Below are 22,188 nucleotides of genomic sequence, written 5' to 3' on the forward strand. Positions count from 1 at the left end.
ATGGAAATGTAAATAAAGTTAAATTACAATTTGTATTCATGTTACTACCTAAGGAACAGTTCAGTTGTCTTACTTTTAATCCTCCTTTACTATTGGATAAGCAGACGAATGAGTGGAACCACCCAATTAAAAGTACCTATCTCAGTACTGTATTTGGAAATAAAAAATTTTGCCATATGTAGTGCTATAATGTAGTAATAAATTTCAACTGATATATGTACAAACTATAATCATCGTGTATGACAGAAATAAGATACCGATATCTTTAAATGATGTACAACATGTTCTTTTCATATTTCATAAGTTACATTGTTGGACAGCATCGATGGTGAGTACAGTTAATTAAAGTACCTCTCGTTACTCATTATTAATGCGATTATCAGAAAGTAAATATTCTGAAGATATATATAGTATATACGCAATTGCGTGTTTGTACGGGATGCACAAACTATAATTCATTGCATGAACATTTTTTGGGCGTTTCAAAACGATGCTTTATCACGCAATGTATATAAAGTCTAGATTATCTTGAATTATCATTACGTTATGGTACTATTTCTCTGGATTTCATTGGCTACTAATTGTCAACTGTCAGTTGTGGACATTTAGTGACGTTTAGCTGTTTGTTTTGATTCATTAATGTAAGTGGAAGAATTGTAATGTTAAAATATGTTGATTAATATTAACTTATGTAGAGAGATTAATAATACGTTCGGTGAAGATTGCAATTGACAAAGTAAATTCAATGACATTCGTTCCAATTTTTATAACCATTTTCATAGTCGTAACATAATTGGAATTTTTTATTTTTGTAATATTCATCTATTGCTTTTAAATGTTCTTAAATAGTTAAAAATATTTAATTATAACTTTTTTTTTTAATTTCTTGACTAGAGTAAAAACGTATTATATCTGCTTTTTTTAAAAGATAACATTTTTTATGCTATTCTTAGCAGATTTGTTATTCTTACTGATAAAAATTGTTTGGTTTGATGATTTTATTTTCAGTTTCAAAGTTACAAGGTTTTTGAATCTTTAATTTGTTTTCTTTTGAAGTTTGATAAATGTGATTTATTATATACCGGTTCTGAGATGCAAATATGCATTGTTAATTACAAAATTATGCAATTTGCTTCAGACAGTTAGAAAAATGCTATGGCGGCCTCAGGATCACATAATGGGGATGCAGAGACTGAAAGTGATAAATTTGAAGGATCAAAAATTGATCGACATGGTTTCCTTCAAGACTCTAACTGTAGCTCTGATAGGTAATATTGAAAGAAATAATATAATAATTTTCTAACTATTATGTAATAGTTCATTTATTAATATATTTTGTAAAATTATAGCCTTGCAAAACAAGGAATACCACCTGAGATAATGCTAAGAAGGGAACGAAAATGGATACAGATGTTAAATAATTGGAGTCATTTCATGAATACAAATTATCGTAAAGTAAGAGAAAGATGCAGAAAAGGTATTCCACCTTCTGTAAGGCTCCGTGCATGGTTAAATCTATGTGGGGGCCAATTGTTGATGGATGGAAACCCAAATTTATTTGAAGAACTGGTAGAACGATCTGGTGATCCAAAATATATAGACGATATAAAAAAAGATCTTCATCGACAATTTCCTCATCATGTGATGTTTATTGGAGAAGCACCAGGACAAGAAGAACTATTTAAAGTGTTGAAGGCATATTCAATTTTGAATAGTAAAGTTGGTTATTGTCAAGCTCAAGCACCTATCGCAGCATTTTTGCTGATGCATATGCCTGCTGTACAAGCATTTTGGTGTCTCGTTGCAATATGTGATAAATACTTGATCGGTTATTATAGTCAAGGAATGGAAACATTATTAAGAGATGGAGATATTTTATTTGCTCTTCTTAAAAGAGTATCTCCTGTTGCTTATAAACATTTAGTTAGTATAAACTTATTTTCTTCTTTGTATACAATTAAAAATTAGATTGTGTGTATATAATATTCACTTTTGCAGAAAAAACAAAAGATGGAGCCAATTTTATATATGACTGAATGGTTCTTGTGTGTTTATACGCGAACACTGCCATGGGAAAGTATTCTTCGAGTGTGGGATATGTTTCTTTGTGAAGGCGTTAAAATTATTTTTAAAGTCGGTCTGGTTTTGTTAAAAGGCAGTTTAGGTCGTACATCCCTTACTAAACGCTGTCCGACAGTTTACGAAACGCTCCAAGTACTAAGAAATCCTCCACAACACATTATGGAAGAAGAAGCTTTAGTGTATCAGGTAAACTATCAATTTTTTTTGGATATGGTCAGACATCTCTAATATACTATTTCAGATTCGAAAACTAAATATAACTGAAGAGGATTTTGAATACGAGCATCAGCGTCAAGTATTAAAACGAAAAGCAGCAGAACAGGCATCTCTTTCCACTGCTAATCGGACAGACTGACTAAAGAAGTAGGTAGCATGTAAAATGAGTAAAGAGCTTACAGGTATTACTCCAAAGTGTGCCTTCCTCTCTATATTCTTCATATTGTACAGTTCACAACATCTATATAGTTATACTTTTACAAAAGTACCTAATTTCTTTATTGCAAATTTAGATAAATCGCACATGCATACATTCCTTGGATAGATCAAAACAAACAATTTATCTATAGTTTTACTACTAAACTATGATTGCAAAACGTGCACAATATTTGTAGATGTTTATAGTATCGATTAATGTATTATTTAAAATATCTGTAGTTATTAATAACTTTATACAATTCTATAATATTTATGTACAAAAGAAAATTGTAAGACGTTACATATTACATTTTTTAAGAATAAAGTTTAGTATATTATAATGTTATCCGATAAGGATTGTTTTGTTTAACTCTGTGTTGTTTTTGTTAAAATTTATCCAACTAATAACAAATAATGTAATTAAATACATGTTATAAAATATATTTTGTCAGATCATATAGTGTTATTTCAGTTTTACACGTTTTAATCTAAGAACTAACTATAGAAATTAAGGTTTGAATGATATTTATAATATTTTTTGTACATCTGTTTGCTGTTTGAGACATTATAATGTGCTGTTACAAAATTTACTCGAATACTCAATTTTATATTCTAGATTATATGACAGAATCTATACTGTAATTCTTAAATGTTTCTAAAAAATTGTACTGTTCAATAGCATTTCTAACGATATTTGATAAATAAAAGAAATCTTCTTGAATCGCTCGGGCGTGAAATATATCTAACTGAGTAAGTTTTGGTAAAAACAAGATGCTCATCATGAATACAATCGCCATGGTGATAAATGTACTTATAGCTGTAAACAGTGGGTGTGACAACTGCGTTTGCGCGACTTGTGCAATTCCCTTATTACCATCATATGCAGAATCAGGCTACAAAAAATATTTATTTCATCAGTTTTCAAATTAGTACATTTTAACAGATGGTTACAAACACTTTAGTGTTTTACTTACAATTGTTTTATAACCATGGTCTTTTTTGAACTCTGACATGAAGGTCTTCAATGGAAAAAAATAATACTGATAAAGAGGCTGCTTGGCCGGGAACTCTACATGACTTTGCGTAGCTTGAGGTATCTCGCCGGAAGAGAATGCATTATTTAATGAAGACAAACTGAGCGTGGATCCTTTATCTAATGCATTCTTGTACATCGCCGCAAGCTCTGCTCGTGTAAATCCAAGCATTTCCGGTTCTTGTACCTTCGTGATAGTCGGCGGCTGATACTGAAAGGTCTGAATTCACATTCAAAACGTTATGTATTTTTTTCTTAAATTATAAAATTTAAAAAGTAAATGTTAAAGTAAAAATTTGTATTTTTCATTTAGTATTTAATTGCACGCATTATATTGCCACGCGTTATATCGCCACGCGTTAGAACTTGCATTATGTCGTCACGCGTTGAATCTCTGATGCATTGAAACCCGATATATTACCTGATAATAGTGAGGCGGAGATTCATAATCAGCTCGATGTAATTCAATTCTATCACTAATTGGAACATTATGATGTGCGCTTTGATTTCGATAATTTCCTACATTTTGTCGCACGTTCATATTAATTCTTTGAGGTGTATAACTTTGTTTATTTTTATTCCCATTAGTTGGTGTATTTTTATAATTGTTTTTCAATGATAAACGATCGTAGATGTTCATAGAAGAAGGGACATTAAACTCTTGAAGCTGAAACATCACCTTCTGTAGATACTCTCCGCTGGATTCGCGGTTTGCTCGCATTTCTACGTAAACATAGTTGAACGTCATTAAAACAACGTAAATTAATATCATTTTTTGTGTTCTGTTCATTCTACTGGGTATCCCAATTTTTTGCCTTAAATAATTTCTTGTTTGTTTTTATCATTGCAATGTGTTGTCAAATATCGGTGGAATTTTAAGTATTATATATAAAAAATATTGTTACTGGTATTATTTATATTTTAATGGAAAATAAATTTCATGTCACACGCGAATGTTCGGTCATCGAACACTTACCACTGGCACGCTCGCAATTGTACTAACAGGGATGAACTGTACGTCCATCCTCGGTCAGTTTGTTCCCCACCAAGTATTCCAAGAATTTTCTTAATAGCATGTAGAAGGACCTCCATTGAATAATGTACAAATTTGCTGAATGTTAGGAAACACGATACGTTTTACATCGTTTCGATAAATCTTCGGCTCACCCGGAGGACATTCAACCCATCTTCTTCACGATGAAAAATCTGCTTCACGATAATCGAGATCGCTGTATCCTTCATCAATAATCCTCATTTTAATTTCCTTAATAAACCATATATTTATTAATATTTATATAAATAAATTACGTCTTTAATTATAAGTATAAAATACAATAGCAGCATTTGATGCAAGTTATTATCTGAAAATAATATTTTATTTTAGATAACTAGTTAGTTATTTTAATAATGTACATTATTGAAGTGAGATGTATTCAATTTAGAAGTATTTTGAGTTTCTACTTCTGTAGTTCATAAACGTCTATAGATGTACATTTATAGCCCGGTTAAACAAAAAGTAGTTTGAAATTGTCACAACATTCGATCTCGTGACGTATGGCTACTGAACTGGTTTACTGTACTGTTTCCATTTTTCTTGCGAATCACGTAATAATCTGTCGTCCAACTTTTACGCAAAACACGGACCTACAGGAATACGAAATAAAACCAACCAGTTGTGGATGGCTAAAAGTTATTACGAGTCCGAGAACTTGATTATCCGGTGACCAATCGAATGTGAACTTGATTTCGGGTACATCCGTTACATTCTTCAATTACATGTCCGCTATGCTTCGACCTCTACTCAAATATGTAAGTATATATTTCTGTAAGAAAACGATTATTTTATGGAAGTAACATTTTAGATAAACATAACGATCGATAACATTGGATTTGTTACTTAGAATTACTAAAAAATGCAATTCATTGGTACTATATTGCCACGCGTTATATTGCCGCGTATTGTACTACATGCGTTGTGTTGGAATTTACATAGCCATGTGATTTATCGTTATGCGCTAAGTATTTATATTTCATTAATTTTTTTACTCCACATAGCGGGATTTTACGTAGTTTTGAAAAGAAAACAGTTGTTATTAACTTACAGTACAAATAGAACAAAGTTCGCAATGCATGTCATACAACGAACCTTTTAAGGAATTGCGGTTCGTTGAATGGCATTGTGAGAGAAGCCGTTACACGACAACCCGCGATTTTCCTTAATTTGTTCATCCACTATAATTACCCTTCCACTATAAGTTGTCTGCTTAATAACAGTTATTTTGTTAATATTTTCTTCTTGTAAAACTAACTGAGAACTATTTTACAATTAGCTCTATGTCACAGAAAATGTTAGTTATTTTTATGATTGATAATTTATGGTTTGCATGGTTAACGGTATGCTAACCTATTCGAACGAAAATTGACAGTTCCACGGATGGATGGAAAATACCATGTTTCAGTTCTGGACGTTTTGAACTTTATTCGATTTCAGTTCCCCACTTGAACACGAAACTTATTTATTATTTTTGTATCCATATTAATTACTTTTTGTTTATTTAGGAAGAATTTATATTACAAAAATGCGCGCCTCTAACAATTCGACTTTGACCATAGACATTGTATGTATATAGCATACTATGTTTATGGTTTTAAGTGACTAGGAACATTTTATACAGCCGTAAAATTTGGAACGTACGAATACGATATATACCGTAAGCAGTTGTTCCAGAATAGCATGTATTATAAGAATGGGGGAGGTAGGAAAATTAAAATTGCTCGTATGGTTCATTATTATGTCGTGTATTTCCTTTCACATCGAGTGCACCGTTACCGATATCGCTTTACAATTCTGTTTTTTCTTCTTTTCATACAAAAAGATGATTCGATGATCAACGCCGCTACATGAATTTCGTCGTTCGTCGATCGTCTTCACACTCGAGATCGACGAACGATCAATTGTCATTACACGTAATTTCATAGATATAATACATATATCTTTATCTTTAGAGTAACTTTTTTCTCTTTAAAGTGAATATCATACAAAATCTAAGACTATACGTAATTTAACCTTAATTTCTCGTTATATATGAACATAATGTAGTAATATAATACGCGGCGGTCATTCCGATCTTACTCCCCTTAATGTTTAAAGTAATTTACAAAAGTCTAGTTTATCGTAATCAACGAGTATCGGAGACGGCGGTGGTAGGCCCTGTTTTTAGAGCATGTCATCTCTAACATTTTCTTGTTCCTCCAAAAAGATGCAAAACTTGGTAATCGCTTTTCAATTCTACGCAAACCCAGACGGAATTACCGATTGCCGATAAATCGATTTGAACTTTGCCGCCTATTCTCACGTAAACGCGCGCAGCTACAGTAACGTGACGTAAACCGTTTACGGTTGCTCAGCACCGTTTGACAGTGGACGCGAAATTCAAACACGGTTGGTTAAAAAATACGTTAAAAGATAGTTTTATATACAATACGAAAGGATACACTACAAGGTTAGTGCCTAACATGTTAATCTAAAAAGCGACGTCTGATAGAAATCTCTTTTTCTCGGAACGGTGTATAATTGTTTAGCAAAAGATCTTCGCATTGTATTGCGTATTAACCTCTAATACTTTTGTGTGGTTACTAATATTATTTTTAATTGTGCAATATGTACGAATAATAATAACGATCGTTTCGGTATAATTTTCGTTTAAAAAAATAGGCCAAAATTATTTTTTCCGAACTTATCGTTTAAATTGAGTATTGGCATATGAATGACTGAAAATGGAACCGGAAGTGAGTTCAGATCCATGATAACCGATCGTTTCAAGTAAATCGTCCAAAGTACACATTACAAGCATAAATTAACGTTTCAATATACTAAGTATTAAATCACGACGATTCATAGCACATTTTTTACATAGAGCCCCAACGAAACCTACGTGTTTGTACATAGTAGTACTAATACGAGCATTATTTCTATTTGACGATAACCATCAAATAAATAACATTAATTTAACAAGTCTATACACGTCACTGATAATATAAGTCTATATTATTTTTTTTATTGCTACGTTTATGGAGTAAGCAATTTCATTAAAAATTGATGCAAAGTCGCAACGATAATAAACTAATCATAATGAATACTTTTAGTAATACTTTTCTGTAGTATTCTTCTAGCGTGTCGTTTCAGTTTTTTCCATTTTTAATTACGACTTCGCAGCAGACAGAAATTATTAGAAATATAAAACAACGTGTACACATATAGAGTGACCGATTTCGATTCATAAATGGATATATTGCGGAAAATATTCGGTGTGTACAAGATCTCGAAGTTTCGAGAGATCAGGATCTCGAAATTCGATTCGATCCCTCGGTGTACGCGCGTAGTTTAACTTCGGCACAAATCGGACGTGCTAGATTTTCAAGGCCAATTTTCAAATTTGTTCAGCTTTTATTTAGCTAAATATATCCATTTTTAGAATAGGTCGAGTAGAATATTTGTTAAATACTAAAGAATCGTTTTTTACTATATTTTACATTAATAAGACTTCTCAAATGAAAGTTGAAAAAGAAAGAATTTATTTCTTGAAATTCTTTCTTTGACAACTACATATTGTATTTGAGCCACCCTGTATATATTCATAAGAACGCAACTGTCTTTTTGTCTATGTTGTGCGATTAAAAAAATTATAGTCGCTATACGTGACTCTTGTAACGCTAACCGCTATTTACACTGAAAGAGTAATACATGATATATCGTATCGGTCAATAATCGTAAAATATCGATAAATCGACAGCATGCAGCAAATATACTGAACGCGCGTAAATAGAGCGAAGTCTGATTTCTCACGTTTCGATAATGTTACGCTTGATAATTGCAAAACCTAACGAGTTTTTTTAATCAATTATAATCACTCAACGTGCACAAATCGGTATTGCCGAATTACTTTCATTCTAACGCTTAGGAGTTAGGAATATCAAGCTGGTACAAAGTCTGTAAAAATTGAAGTATATCGGTATCAAATTGTAAGTTTAGAAATGATCGAAATCAGTGATCAATTGAAATTACAGGTTATAAAAGTACAAGATTGATTTTATATAAAAACTGGTCTCTGTTACCAGTTGTACAAAAGGGATTATGTGATCCATCACATCTTAAACTCATCAGTCGCATAGAATATCACAGGAACGTTAGTAGGTGCCGCTGGATTTGTGTATATTAGAAATTACATTGCCCATGTATGTATTAAATGAACATAGAGTGAGAACAAATCTCAGATTTAATTATTAAGGCGGTACTTTATGTGTATTGTACAATAAAAAAGTTTCAACCTATTTCTGTGAATCAAAAACTACTAACAATGGACGAAGCACGATGAAAATGAAATATAAGCACATAGAATGCCCTTGATAATTCTCCTTTACTCTGTATCTTGTAAAATCTTATTTCGTACATTAAAATTGTAAGAGTTTTTGTTGCAAGCATTTTTCTGTCTTGCAAAAAAAAGTATTAAAGAATACTTTAATAAATTCAAGTTCATCTTCCATTTTTCTCTTTTATCGTATTTGGCAAAATTCTTTTCTTCTGAGTGCAATAAGTTTGTGCTGCTAAAATTGTCATTTACATTTACTATGATAGAAAGAAAGAAAACCAAAAATTGATTTATCAAACAACAATGATAGGCATTTCCCTCAAAATATTTTCTTTGTAAAACAAATTTATTTCAATTTCATATTTTATAATTCTTTTTCAAATGCAGCACAATCATATTCACAATATCGTAACTCTTTGTTATGGCAGTAGTGTAATTTACAAAATTCTATGCTAGCTCATTCGATTACTATACTTAATGCTATTGTTTCTCTCAGTACTAGGGCAAATTTAGCGTTGAATGGCATTTTTAATGTATAGGTGACTAATTACTTTGTTGGTCACCTTTTTCTGGGCACAGCAGAGTATTTAATATGTCCTACTTGAATTATTATCCATGAAAAACCGCCGTCTCCCCATTAATTATACAACAAACGTCACACACACGTTCTTACAGGGCACGCTGTATTATTTGCGCTAAATCTTCCTAATCCAATTACATAGAACCATTTACCTCAAGATGAATTAAAGTTAATTTCAGGTTGATAATCAATTGAATTTTAAAAACTACGATTTTGATTTAAATAAAAAATTTACATAGTAACACAGCCGATATAATAATAATGTGCGCCATTACGATATTCTTTTTTTTCTGTGGGAAAATGGCAAACAGTGAGACTGCCATTAACTTTAACTTGTATCTGAGGTATCTTCATATTATTAATAATAGCGCGCTTGTACTTTACAAAATAAAAAGTGATTATCCTACATAAAATATTTGTGGTTAAAAAATGGAATATGCTTGCTATTCATTTCAAATTTTGTTACTTTTTGGACCATATCAGACTTGTCATGGCAAAAATAAAAAATTATATAGATTAATTCACAACAATTCTTTTAATCTTTCTAATTAATACACTGGCTGTAAAAATGTTGATGTCTCTTTATACACATCCTAAATTGAGGAGATGCGTAGCAAGAACAATATCTGTAGTTAATTACAAAAATTCTGCTTACAAATCTGTAATTATATACTGTAAGAATGTATACAAAATTGCTACATTCATTGTTCTGAGTTACGCATTTCCATGTAAAGTAAATTTCAGCTGTATAAAAATTTTAAACAATCACTAATTTTGCCAGAACTCTTATTAAATAAAATCGCAATTAATTATTACATATCGCAGATCGTATAAATAACAATTACTGTTTCATATTTAAACATCACTTATTCTCTCACTGGTAGCAGTGTAATATAAATTAAAACAGATAAGTTTACAAGTAAGGCGCTGTACTTATGAATTGTCACTTTAAAAGATATGAGAAGTCCATGAGATTACTTTTCATAAACGTATTGTGCGTGTCATTATAATTTCCAAAAAATTTTGTACACAAGTTACCACACAAAATGTTTAGGAATTTCCACCGTATTTTTCGGTCATACAATGTAAATAAATGTTTTATGCGAATGAAAATGAGATGATGATAACTGTAAAATTACTAAGTTATAATGAAACATACATAATATGTATATGTATAAGTATAAAATTTGTGTTATTGCGAATAAGTATATAAAACATTATAAAATTCTGAATACAATTAATAGTTAAATATCTTTGCATGAAATATCTTTAAAAATTCCTTATAGACCATTGTACAATTAATCAATTATACAGCATATTCTATCATACCTAGCGAAATCAGGTGTTAATGAAAATGTTTGTTAAAAATAAAACATTCAGTTTAAAGCATTAGATTTTGTAAAAATATCAATTTTATGCAAAAAATTGAATAGGCGGAAATTCTTAGGCACTTTGTACCTTGCCAGAGCATTTGCAAATACAACTGTATATGTCAATCAGCATAAAACAAATATTGTTACATGTTAATACGTAAGCAACAGCGACAGGCGATGATAACGATTCTAATTACAGACGGAGCATACGTTCGTCCCTTATATTATCTATCAATTAAAACATAATCGAAGCGTAAACTAGCAACTAATTAATTAATTCTCTCGATTAGTAAACCGGTTATACACACATGTACATCAAGTAGGGATGTGCATTAGCACGATAATGGAATGAAGATAAATTGACAAGGAAAAAGGAAAGAAAAAAATCTTGCTGACCGATGCGATGCGTAAAATCAAATTTATAATATGATTGTCCCCTGCCATAAGTGAATGGCTTAGCAGCGCACGTGCCGGAGTTAAAACTTGACTAGAAATGAACGAGCGTGCGAAAAAATGTAACGTGTGTCGATTTCGTAATTGCCTTACTTTAAAAAGATTCCATTTTTTTCTTTCCTTATTTATATTAATCTCATTAACTTATGTTCGTTTCGCATCCCAGCACTTCATCCACCGTGAAGATAAATACTGACAGTTATAGGCAGTTCTTACTTATTTTAACACGTTATGGTTTGTACCATTATAGCGTGAGGCTTGTCGTTCCTCGAGTACGATTTACGCGCCTAGCGCGTAAGCGAACATAAGATCTATATGTTTGTTCTCGTAACAAATGCGCTAAGATATCACTTAAAAATTATAAGCATATTTTTCAAATAAAAGTATTTCTTTTTTTAACATGTTCGATGTCACCATCAAATTTAATGACCACTCACAATTTTTATCTGATTAAAACATTTCAAGTTATTTGTACTAACTTTTCAAATAATGTATTAACAATACTGATTTTTACAATTTTTCAGGTGTCAACGAACGAGTTAAAAAATTTATTTATCACTGATTAAACTAAAAAAATTGTCATGAAATCTGTATAAGAACTACCTACATTATTCAGTATTTTCAAGTGAAACCTAACCCCTATTGTGCCGCGTAAGCCCTCCAATTATGCGTTACATTTTGTCGGTGACTTACAAAGCACATATCCGGACATGCCACACACATAGATATCTCTAATTGCCTCGTGTATGAAAAAGTAAAAAAATGATCTTTCTCGTGGGTTACAATTGACAGCAATTTTACATGCCGTACAAACAAGGTACGTGCTGTTCTTCGCGCATTTCGAACTGAATAAGAATATCAGTCTTTCTTTAGAAGAAATATTAGCGCTGGCGTGGTATACACGCGTTTATATGTATATATGTATATGACACGTATCTTACAAATAAACTTACACACATGCGTGCGCGGTTATTAGTAGTCGTAAATATAAAGTAGATCATATCAGCGTTTGATCTCTTTGTCATCGAACGGTAGGATAACAACACATGCCAGTAGAAACATTTTGGAAGAATACAATCTAGTTCTAATTTAACTTCAAACCATATTAACTATGCCATCTATGTATTTGATCGCATTTTGATAGAAAAGAAAAATTCAAATACCATGTATGAAAGTTTATCAGCCTTTAATATTAATCGTGTTTGGCAAAATTTGGGAGCTCGAAAATATCTTACTGTGTACGAATGCTTGCGATTCTTTTTGGGAACACAAAGATTCAAATCCCGAGATTCAATTCGGGATTGTGCTCGAAATGGATCGGACTAAGTTCACTAAAAGTCATCGACTTTTCTATAGGCGGTCATCCGCATAAATTTGGGCCTTGAAGACACTGCAGTCGAAACAGCAACAGCGCCATACTTGTGGTGAATGCTTGAATTACTCTCGTGTTAGACACTGCTATTTCGGCTGCCACAACTTTCCCAAATTTTCAAATTTACAAATTCTTAAATTTCTAATTTTTTAAAGTCTCAAGCATTTGTATACAGAAAAATATCTTCAGCTCTCGTCCGACATGGTCCGAATTTTAACGAATTCGACCTGATCAGATTATTCGTACATCCCTTGTTATTTATTATAATTTCCATATTGCAATTTCAATCAGATATTCTATTAAAAGAAAAGGTACGATCAAATATTAGATTGGTAAGCTATATATGGTCCACTTGTTAGGGTATTCATACATCCTATTAAATACGCTCAATTTTTCACTAGTCCATCAAATAGTCATAATTGTTAATAAAAAAGAAAAAGCACTTACGTTGCTGCATTAGTGCTTTCCTCAAATGTTCCATTTCAATCACAAAAATTTTGATACACTACTTTGCGTTTTTCCTTCCTTTGATATTATCGATAAAAATAAGTCATTGAGATAGATTCACAACGTCATTGAGAGCGTGGTATCACGAAACACTGTACTGCACTTTGTAACGATTTACCAACAGGTTTAATTCGATTTGTTAATTGCATCGAACCAATCATGCGTTTAGTTTAATTATAACGTATTTTGTCAACGTGAAACATTTACTGCTCAGTCCAAGTGGTATGTTTTCTTTAATACACATAATCTGGTAGTCTGTGTTTTGGAGTATCAAAAGTCGCTAATTTCTTTTGCACCCATATGCGTTAGTTTAACTTCATGATGTACTTGTCCACCAATATATTAATAATTTCTTTGGTTGGCCCAATATAAGTTCCTTTGAGCATTTCACTTTTCTTTTTGTACGTTAATTGTCTTTACGCACACGTTCATCAAGTATTATCATGATGTTCCAGCATTACGTATCTTGGTATTAAGAGGCTGGTTCATCGTCGGCTAAATTATGAAGATCCGAATAATTAACGATAGCACGATGCAAAAATTCATACTGTGCCTAAAATATCAATTCACAGGTTAAATTTCAATATTACGATTAGGGTTATTATTTACACGACTAATAATCTAATAAATATATTACGTACAAAGGTGCTAATCATGCCGTGTCTTTGAGAACGTAGCTTCTTTGTTGTCGTGAAAATATCTACGCGTTTTTCAGTCCTTAATTGTTGTACCAATATGCTAAGAGCGACGAACATAGAACTCCTATCAGATCCAAAACTGCAGTGCACAACTAACGAACCGCTTGATTCTGTGTCATTTGTTAGAGTTTGGTTTACAAGTTCAATGAGACCACGAGTCACTTCAGGTACTTCTCCTTCTACTGTCGGCCAACCATGATACTGATATTGCGTTACAACAACGTTCTCGTCGGTCTTCGTATTGGAAACGCAAAATTCACGACGAGTATAATACGGACAGCTCTCGCTTTGAATATATCTAACCCTTATATGGTCATACACAGCTTCATCGTCGGGCCAATATCGTGGGCACTTCCGTGGACCTTCGTTCAGCTAAAAATACAGTTTTACATTATAATCATACTTTTATTTAATTATTTAATAATTGTCGTAGGCAAAAGTTCAATATTTGTGGTGTGATATGATACTTAACTAACATAAAATATTGTTAGTAAAATTTACTTTTTTAAATAACTTATGCCAAATTTCATGATTTGGATTTTATTGAAAAATTGACCTAACTTCAATGATTACTTTAGGACTTTGAGAATCTTTACTTTCCACCAACATACCACATTCCTCAGGAATTGTTTTAAATACTAAATTACAGTCAAATTATATTTAATAAGGCTCTTACATGCAATCGGAGGCACAGAAGTATTATCATCCGACTATTTTATACACAAAATTTTATATCAAATATGTAAAACAAAAGTGTTTAAATAAAAGAATAATTTACGTTAAAAAATTATACACATAAAAATAAGTTGCGTACTATACAAATATCATTTACGCAACATTGAAGTTCAAATGAATAGAACTGTTACATCAATAAAATTGTCTAATTTCAATTTTACTTACATCAGATAACATTACTATTGTTGAGATACACTGTTCCGAGATCATTCGCCAGAAATCTGCTATAGTAGTCTCCAATGGATCTTGAGTAATAACAAACGATTCGGAATTGTCATAGCCCTCGATAAACGACGCGTTTATATACGTCGAGTGTTCTCTGCCTGGTACAGGCGTAAGAATCACTCGATTTCTATCATACGGTATTATTAATTCGCTTCTGTTCTTGCTTTTGTTTTCCTCCCCACCACCCACGCTATATGATTTTCTATCTTCTAACACGGAGTTAATTTTCTACAAAAGATAAATCATGTAATATAATTTATTTTCAAGGTTAAGTACTTGAAGAAAACTCTACTCACATCGTACTCCTCTTCCATTCTACACTTTTCTTTACCATTATCTCTCTGTCTCAATTTCGCAACCGTAGCTTTAAGCTGAGACGCTGGTATTTCGGTGTCGCCATACTGTGCCATTTCCATTAACGCACGGTAAATAAAAATATACTGTTTCAACGATTGCACTAAGAAGTTTCTTTGATGTCTCAGATCGCACACCGTATTAAAAATGGAAACTTGGCCTTCTTCGGCAAGCTGCTGCAACAGAGAATCTAATGCGACCAACGTTCCCGTTCGACCAACACCTGCGCTACAATGTACTAATATTGGCCCCTTCTCCAACGAGTAAGCTTCGTTCACTCTCTTTATGAACCTCAATATAGCATGCGGATGTTCCGGTGCTATGAAATCCTTCCAAACTAAGAAGTGATACTGGACGATGGTACGTGCATCTCGTTCTCCTAATCGCGTCATTTTTAATTCCCGAATTACATAGTCGGAGTAGGCTCTTTCCCGAATATGTTCAACAGTAATATCACCGAAGTTCTTTGTTTCTCTTTTATCTGGCCAATATTTTGCGCATTTCGTTTTGGAGTATTCTTCGAGATTCGTTAACATAAGTATCAGTTCAAGGTGCTGTTCCCAGATCATTCTCCAGTAATCGCAAACGGTATTTTCCATTGGACCTTGGGCACATATAAACTTCTTACGTTCCTTGTATCCCAATACGAAGTTCGCGTTTATGTAGTCTGATCCACAGATGCCATCCATTTGTGCGAGTCTCACCCTGGTCTGGTCGTAGCACTTTATGTCTGGGTAACGATTTTTGTACAGATTTTCCCGTGCCTCTGATGCTCTTGTTGTACGGTCCGTAAACCTGTCTGGTAGCAGTTCGAACTCATGCTGGAAACCGTAATCGGAGTCTCGATGCCGTTCGAGGTAAGACTGGAGCAATTCACTTTTTGGAATAGGAGGCATATCTGGAGGACTTGCTGCGACCAACTGATGTCTTCCTCTGAGAGTCCTACACAAATGTCTAGCAGAAAAAAATATTTATTAAGGTGACAGGACAAATAATACTCCTGGTAACAAATTATCAGAAAAACACTTCAATTTTAAGTATACTTTCTTCAGGTTTGTTACCAACAGTATTTTCTACCTCACCTTCTTAAATCTTATAAAATGATTGAATGATAATCAATGTTTGTACGGTTCTTTACCTGAAACTGTTTCTCAAGGTTATAATTTCTTCTCCTCTTTGCCGCGCACGTTTCGTATATCTGTGCAATATACAAAGTGCGATGAGAAGTATGATGATGATTAGTATGAGGGCAATAGAAATTTGAAGAATCACGCTGAATGTGGTCACTTCCGCTGCTACCATTGTTCTAAGGTCTAATCCACCGTAAAGAGGGTTGAAGTAGTTGCTATAGGCTGGTAGAAGCTGATCTTCCTGGTTTCCAAATACTGTGAGAAATAGTTTGTTGTACCAATTGATAAAATGTAAAGACAAAAATATTTGGTCAGAGTGCCAACGTTAAGGTATAAATATACAAAAAAAATGTGAGAATTTGAAAATATGAAAAGTTTTAAATTTCCAATATGAGATATATGAAATATCCTAGCACAAGGTAAGAAGTAACTGTTGGACTGGTCGCCCTAAATAACTCCAAAATGCGTTCAACGTCGAGGAGAAAACAGCACAACAGCAGGTACAGTGGGGGTTGTTTTTCTCAAGCTCAATGAAGTAAGAAAAATATGGGCAGTAATTGTCATGCATGTCATTATCGTGCCTGATCCAATCTATTATCGAGTATCTTTTCCCAGTTTTGAAGGTCCATTACACACTGCCGACCATTTTGATCAACAAGAGTCCAAAGACTAGATAAACAAGCGACCCGATATTTGTTGAATCAAATGATTGTCAAGTAATCATTCATATTTTGGCCTGATCGATTGACAGTGCATAGCAATTCCAAAACTTAAACGGCTATCGTCTACAAAGCACACAGGGTGGTTCACCACATTTTGCCATCTAGATTTGCGTCATTATTATTAATCATAGCAAACAATGTTGCTATGATATAATATAATACAAAATATAATATAATACATAATATAATACAATGTTGCTATGATATAATACAAAAAAAGTATACCACCAACATATGCCCCTTTCAAAACCATTCAACTTCATCTGCAACATTGTTTGCTATGATTAATAATAATGACGCAAATCTAGATAGCAAAATGTGGTGAACCGCCCTGTATAAGCATGAAATTATTTCTGAACATACCTATAACTTCAATAAAACCAGTATAGTTTGACTTTTCATCCAGGAAACCATCTTGCGGGAGATACAATAGCACTTCAGAAGGTCCATCATTACTCTTTCCTTTTTGATCAACTGTATTTTCTCTTTTCCTTCTTTCTACACCTGTATGATTACTGTCTACTGTATTTGCAATAGTTGTTTCTATTCCTTGGGTAGTGGTAGTAGTCGGTGGAGCAGAAGTTGTAGTTGTTGTCACTGGCGTTGTAGTTGTTGCAACTGTTGTGTTTGGTATTACAGTAGTTGTTTGAACTTCAGGAACGGAATGTAATACTGGTGGAGCAGCTTTCGGTCGAAGTCCAATACATTTATTGCACATAGTACTACCATTAAACGATTCACCGTCACCAAGAAAAATCTCTGATATCAATCGATCACTATCAAACATTTCAGCTACATAAGCACCACCAGAAGGTGAATTATGAGCATATTGATACGAATATACACCAATTTCTTCGGGTGGTGGTAAATCAGAAACGCTCTTCTGCGGTGCTAATTTCACGAGAAAAATCCGATAGCAACATATTGGACCATTTCTTTCTGTTATGCGAGGAAGGTACAGCTTGAACAGCTGTCTACCTTGATTCTCAATTTTTCGCCACGATCGCATATTCAAACTGTCTTTGTCCGGGATAGTAACGGGCGTAGTACAGTTACCAATTGCATCTTTTCCTGGTGTACGAGATCTAGTCACGGCGTGTACCCGAACCTTCCAACAAAACATGATTTATAATATCATCAAATTGTCGAACAGTTCAGAGAAATTAGATAAAAGTAGAAACTATTCCGCAGGGAATTTTCCTAAATTGGAACTGTACAAAAATAATATTTACCGTGTAATTTGTATTAGGCGGAATTTGATTATAATTTGTACTATTTCTTTTAGAAACGCTCCAATTTTGTGGCCCCCAATTATCAATATCTAAACGACCCATGTCATTTTTAAACGTAGCTACGCCAGTCAACTGCATGTTGTAACGAATAATAACGCCATTCGGTTTCTCTGGATGTTCCCACGTAATAGAAATGAAACTGGAACTACTGATATTATCGTATCGACAATTAACAGACAAATTTTGCGGGGGACTAGCCACTAAAATTCAAATTAAATAGTTAATTCCATCGTTCTTAAGTAAACAGAATAATTCGTGTTAAACCATGGAACACACCTCCGTCTAAAGTAGTTCCATTCACTTCAGCGCTCCAATTTCCACACTCTTTCGTGTATTCACTGCACGCAGCAATTTTAAATTTATATGTTGTAGCGGGATCAAGATCGACAAACGCGTACACGGTAAATGGTTGAGCTGGGTAGACCGCTTCCCTTTTCTGGTCTCCATGGGTAGCCATTAAATTGTAGTAGTGAACGTGTTCTTTTAAATCAGGTGGTGGAACTGTCCAGCCTATTGTGATAGAATTTTCGGTGACCCCGTTGACGGAAACTTTTGGCACAAAAATAGGATCTGCAACAAGTTATATTAGTAACTTGTTTCTAGTAATATGACAAAGATGCATACTTGGGTGCAACATAGACTTCCTCTGGCCAAGAGTAAGAAGGAAAGAAACTATCTAAAGGAGGCCTATACTGCATCAAAGTGTACATGATCAAAGACGTTTTTTCTTAATACCTTTCTCAAGTGTAGTGATCCAACGTGGATCAAGTCTTACATGCGATGAACCTACTGCATTTGTAGCACTAATACCAATTTGATATGATGTATTACTTTCAAAACCTTTTAAAACATAACTTGAAACTCCACCACCAATTTGTTCCGAATAATATTGAGATTGATTAGTTCCATTCTTCATATGTTGAATAAAATATTTCTTAATAGGTTCATTGCCATCATTCACAGTCCAATTCAAAAATATACTTCCTGCACCAACGGCTTTCATAAAATCAATGCTGACTTTTGGTACATCAATTACAAAAAGGTGTCTATAAGCGCTAATTTCGCCGCTATAATCGCGTGCTTTACAAATATATGTCCCATTATCTTTACGTGTCAAACTTTCAAATTCTAAATTCAGTATGGTATATGTTTCATTTATCTGTGTAATAGTAGTAAAATCTTTCAAGTGTTCTGTACTTTCTGAATCATTCCCTTTTAACCAAGCAAACTGAGTCAATGGATAACCATACATGTGGCAGGTCAAGTTAGCTGATTCCATTACTTTTGCTCTAATATCTTCTCCAGGTGCTATTTTACCTGGCTCTAAAATGAAAGAAACTCTTTGTTAAAGAGATGATATAATAAGTAGCATTAGTTGTAATTATAATTAACATTTACCAATAACTCTGATATGAACATCTTTTTCCAATAATTCTCCATCTGTAGTTTTTGCTGAACATTTGTAGTCTCCAGTATCATTTCTGCTTGCTTGTTTAATATCCAAACGTCCCCCAGCATCATAATCTTTAATAGTAGTAAGGTTCCTTCCATTGCTAGTCCACCATATTTGACCCGGTACATTAAGTTTACATATTAGTGAAGGTGTACTGCCAGCTTCTATACCTTCTAAATCTTGGGATGCTGTAATTTCTAACACTGATGGGTTCTCATTTTTTGATTCAGTTGTTTCTATTTTTTCTATACCTGCATTGTAAATATGTAAATAGATTCATATTTATCATAAATTCATTTAATATTAATATACAAACTATTATCATATAAATATAATACAAAAGTTCTTATTTCATTCTAGTGGTATTTGGTGTACTAAACTTGAAAATAACTTTTAACCGACTAGTATGTGAATGAACTAAGTAACTGGCTCGTTAATTCATTACAATCATAATAGTGAAGTCACATAAACTGGACAAGTATTGTCTTAACAGTTGAAATTAAGGTAGAACTTCAGTATATTCTACTATAATTTATTTCAAAAACAGAAAATGAATACAAAATTCTAATTATTAATTACCAATTGTTATAACTTATTTATAATATTAAAAAAATTTTAATAATGCTTATAAATATTTTTATTCTTCATTTATATTTTAAAATTAGATATAATTTTCATATACAGTAAAAAGTATATTACACAACTATTGTTGCAATTTATAATGTTTTAATATTAGGATCTTGGATCTATTTATTATAACTTAAGTTAATATATATCTAAACAAATGATAATATGAGTTAATGTCTGTCTGTGTGAAAGAGAATTTCCTAGTCTGTAGTTACATTGTTAAAATCATACTAGTGGTTTTCTTAAAATTATACTAAGAAGAATTTTGCAACACCTTTTAGTTGTTCTATGAATATTCTACAGAATGCACAGTAATAGAAAAGATGTGTGTTAAAAATTGAATAATAAAATTTTGTTTATTTGTAGAATCCGATTTTTCATTGCATTTGTCTGCGAATTTTTGGACATACCATATATAAATATTTGTTTAAAAAGTAATAACGAAAAAATCGAAACGATATAAATATCGATCGATTAATAACATGCTATTAATTAAATAATAAATTAGAATACTTTAGTACACAATAATATGTCGATAAATAGATCGATAAGTATACGTATAATTTTTCAAAATGTATTAAATATAAATATGTTAAATATCGCTCAAGGTGGTGGACAAAACAAATCAGTTTCGTGCATTTATTGACAATCGATATATCGCGAAATTTGAATCGTTCGATGTAAACACAGATCGAGAAACAAACAAATCACAAGAAGGAAGGGAAAGCGGCGAATAATTTAAACAATCAAGATACACCAGTGACATTTGATATCCTTTTTTGTTGTTAATCAATTGTACACAACAGTATGCGATTTTACGGATGCATATACAATTAACAATATTGACTTAGCTCAAAACAATTGTTACATTATTTATTTACATAGGAAGACAGTTCAAAGGGCAACAATCTCGAGGATAATGGTGATAGTGGCACATCGTGTATCACTAATGACCTTACTTGTAAAGTTCATTACATTTTGTGTAGCGTTCGATAGATAAAAACGATAAAATTCGTCCTAATTTTTTAATTAAATATAAGACGATTCACAGAAGGATTTACGGAACTTACCGGATTCGTCAAGGCCGGCTACGATAAGTACGAAAAAGCAGAGTACCATCAAAGGGATACTCGACATCGGTAGACCACTTCGGGGAAACATGGCGTCGTGACAACCGGGCGTGAGCGTTGTATCCCTGGCCCTTTTCCTACTTCCTGCCTCCTTCGTACACGCTTTTGATTCCTTTCACAATCCCATGACGTGCGGCTAGTGTCGCCTATCCATTTGAATCATGATCCAATTCACTATTTCATATCACGATTTGCACTTACGTGCGACGCACTTTTCCGAGATATGCAAGCGCAGTTCGCAAATCTTACCCCGTAATAGCGCTAGCGAAACTGAATCATGTTATACGAGTGTAACATAGGTGTCCCGACAAACACCATGCTGCCAAATGACCAGCGATCAACACTGCCCTCCATCGGCTTTCTCTTCCAAATTTCGATGAACGAGTCGATAATGAAGATGATCATTTTAAAGGCGGGAAATCTTATTATACTACTTTCTTCATTTTTATTTGTCATTTGGAACAACGTTTCTTAAAGTTTTCTAAGTTAAAACCCGCTTTTAAAGATTGTAATTTTTCGCTACCGTTTGGAATGCATTATTTTCTAAAGTACCAAAATTCAAAAAAATTAAAAGTCCTGAAGTTCCAAAACTCTGAAATCCTAAGCTTAGTTTTTGAAATATTAACAAAAAAACGCTAA

The 22,188-nt window shown here is 32.9% G+C and overlaps 3 protein-coding genes and 1 long non-coding RNA gene across 11 annotated transcripts; 2 read left to right on the top strand and 2 right to left on the bottom strand.

The window, feature by feature from the left end:
- The first annotated feature begins 9 nt into the window (after positions 1–9).
- wkd (TBC1 domain family member whacked) lies at positions 10–2,842 on the top strand. Of its 6 annotated transcripts, XM_012290107.2 has the most exons (6): positions 10–328; positions 1,139–1,268; positions 1,350–1,923; positions 1,999–2,268; positions 2,324–2,445; positions 2,592–2,842. In XM_012290107.2, exons 2-5 carry the CDS (start codon positions 1,156–1,158, stop codon positions 2,435–2,437), a joined length of 1,071 nt encoding a protein of 356 aa, XP_012145497.1. In that variant the 5' UTR covers positions 10–328; positions 1,139–1,155; the 3' UTR covers positions 2,438–2,445; positions 2,592–2,842. The 6 variants fall into 6 exon arrangements, with proteins under 6 accessions (XP_012145497.1, XP_012145495.1, XP_012145493.1 ...); XM_012290105.2 differs by having other exon boundaries at positions 14–328; positions 1,143–1,268; positions 2,324–2,842; XM_012290103.2 differs by having other exon boundaries at positions 15–328; positions 2,324–2,842.
- Positions 2,530–13,215, bottom strand: LOC105663092 (uncharacterized). 3 transcript variants are annotated; one of them, XM_076531234.1, is made up of 7 exons: positions 13,124–13,215; positions 5,632–6,027; positions 4,943–5,352; positions 4,506–4,793; positions 3,951–4,252; positions 3,471–3,749; positions 2,530–3,389 (listed from the first exon to the last, which is right to left on the bottom strand). In XM_076531234.1, exons 5-7 carry the CDS (start codon positions 4,248–4,250, stop codon positions 3,114–3,116), a joined length of 855 nt encoding a protein of 284 aa, XP_076387349.1. In that variant the 5' UTR covers positions 4,251–4,252; positions 4,506–4,793; positions 4,943–5,352; positions 5,632–6,027; positions 13,124–13,215; the 3' UTR covers positions 2,530–3,113. The 3 variants fall into 3 exon arrangements, with proteins under 3 accessions (XP_076387349.1, XP_076387344.1, XP_012145487.2); XM_076531229.1 differs by having other exon boundaries at positions 3,951–4,793; XM_012290097.2 differs by lacking the exons at positions 4,506–4,793; positions 4,943–5,352; positions 5,632–6,027.
- On the bottom strand, positions 6,313–22,151 carry Ptp69D (Protein tyrosine phosphatase 69D). The gene is made up of 11 exons (XM_012290093.2): positions 21,490–22,151; positions 19,738–20,043; positions 19,075–19,662; positions 18,616–18,909; positions 18,280–18,539; positions 17,411–18,155; positions 16,334–16,580; positions 15,138–16,149; positions 14,782–15,069; positions 13,825–14,253; positions 6,313–13,736 (listed from the first exon to the last, which is right to left on the bottom strand). The coding sequence occupies exons 1-11, from the start codon at positions 21,578–21,580 to the stop codon at positions 13,656–13,658; spliced, it is 4,341 nt and encodes a 1,446-aa protein (XP_012145483.1). The 5' UTR covers positions 21,581–22,151; the 3' UTR covers positions 6,313–13,655.
- Positions 6,914–16,310, top strand: LOC105663091 (uncharacterized). Its single transcript, XR_001096583.2, has 3 exons — positions 6,914–7,032; positions 15,324–15,458; positions 15,948–16,310. It is a non-coding gene; the product is annotated as an uncharacterized LOC105663091 (long non-coding RNA).
- Positions 22,152–22,188: the final 37 nt, after the last annotated feature.

The sequence above is a fragment of the Megachile rotundata genome, chromosome 1 (genome assembly GCF_050947335.1).
Source record: "Megachile rotundata isolate GNS110a chromosome 1, iyMegRotu1, whole genome shotgun sequence".
Lineage (NCBI taxonomy): Eukaryota > Metazoa > Arthropoda > Insecta > Hymenoptera > Megachilidae > Megachile > Megachile rotundata.

Coding starts and splice junctions, on each gene's coding strand:
- wkd (XM_012290107.2), top strand. CDS start 1,156: ATGGCGGCCTCAGGATCACATAATGGGGATGCAGAGACTGAAAGTGAT. Junction 1,269..1,349: donor TCTAACTGTAGCTCTGATAG/GTAATATTGAAA, acceptor GTAAAATTATAG/CCTTGCAAAACAAGGAATAC. Junction 1,924..1,998: donor CTGTTGCTTATAAACATTTA/GTTAGTATAAAC, acceptor TCACTTTTGCAG/AAAAAACAAAAGATGGAGCC.
- LOC105663092 (XM_076531229.1), bottom strand. CDS start 4,319: ATGAACAGAACACAAAAAATGATATTAATTTACGTTGTTTTAATGACG. Junction 3,750..3,950: donor CTCCGCCTCACTATTATCAG/GTAATATATCGG, acceptor ATGTGAATTCAG/ACCTTTCAGTATCAGCCGCC. Junction 3,390..3,470: donor ACCATGGTTATAAAACAATT/GTAAGTAAAACA, acceptor TATTTTTTGTAG/CCTGATTCTGCATATGATGG.
- Ptp69D (XM_012290093.2), bottom strand. CDS start 21,580: ATGTTTCCCCGAAGTGGTCTACCGATGTCGAGTATCCCTTTGATGGTA. Junction 16,150..16,333: donor ACCTTGAGAAACAGTTTCAG/GTAAAGAACCGT, acceptor TTTTTCTGCTAG/ACATTTGTGTAGGACTCTCA. Junction 13,737..13,824: donor ACGGCATGATTAGCACCTTT/GTACGTAATATA, acceptor TTGATATTTTAG/GCACAGTATGAATTTTTGCA.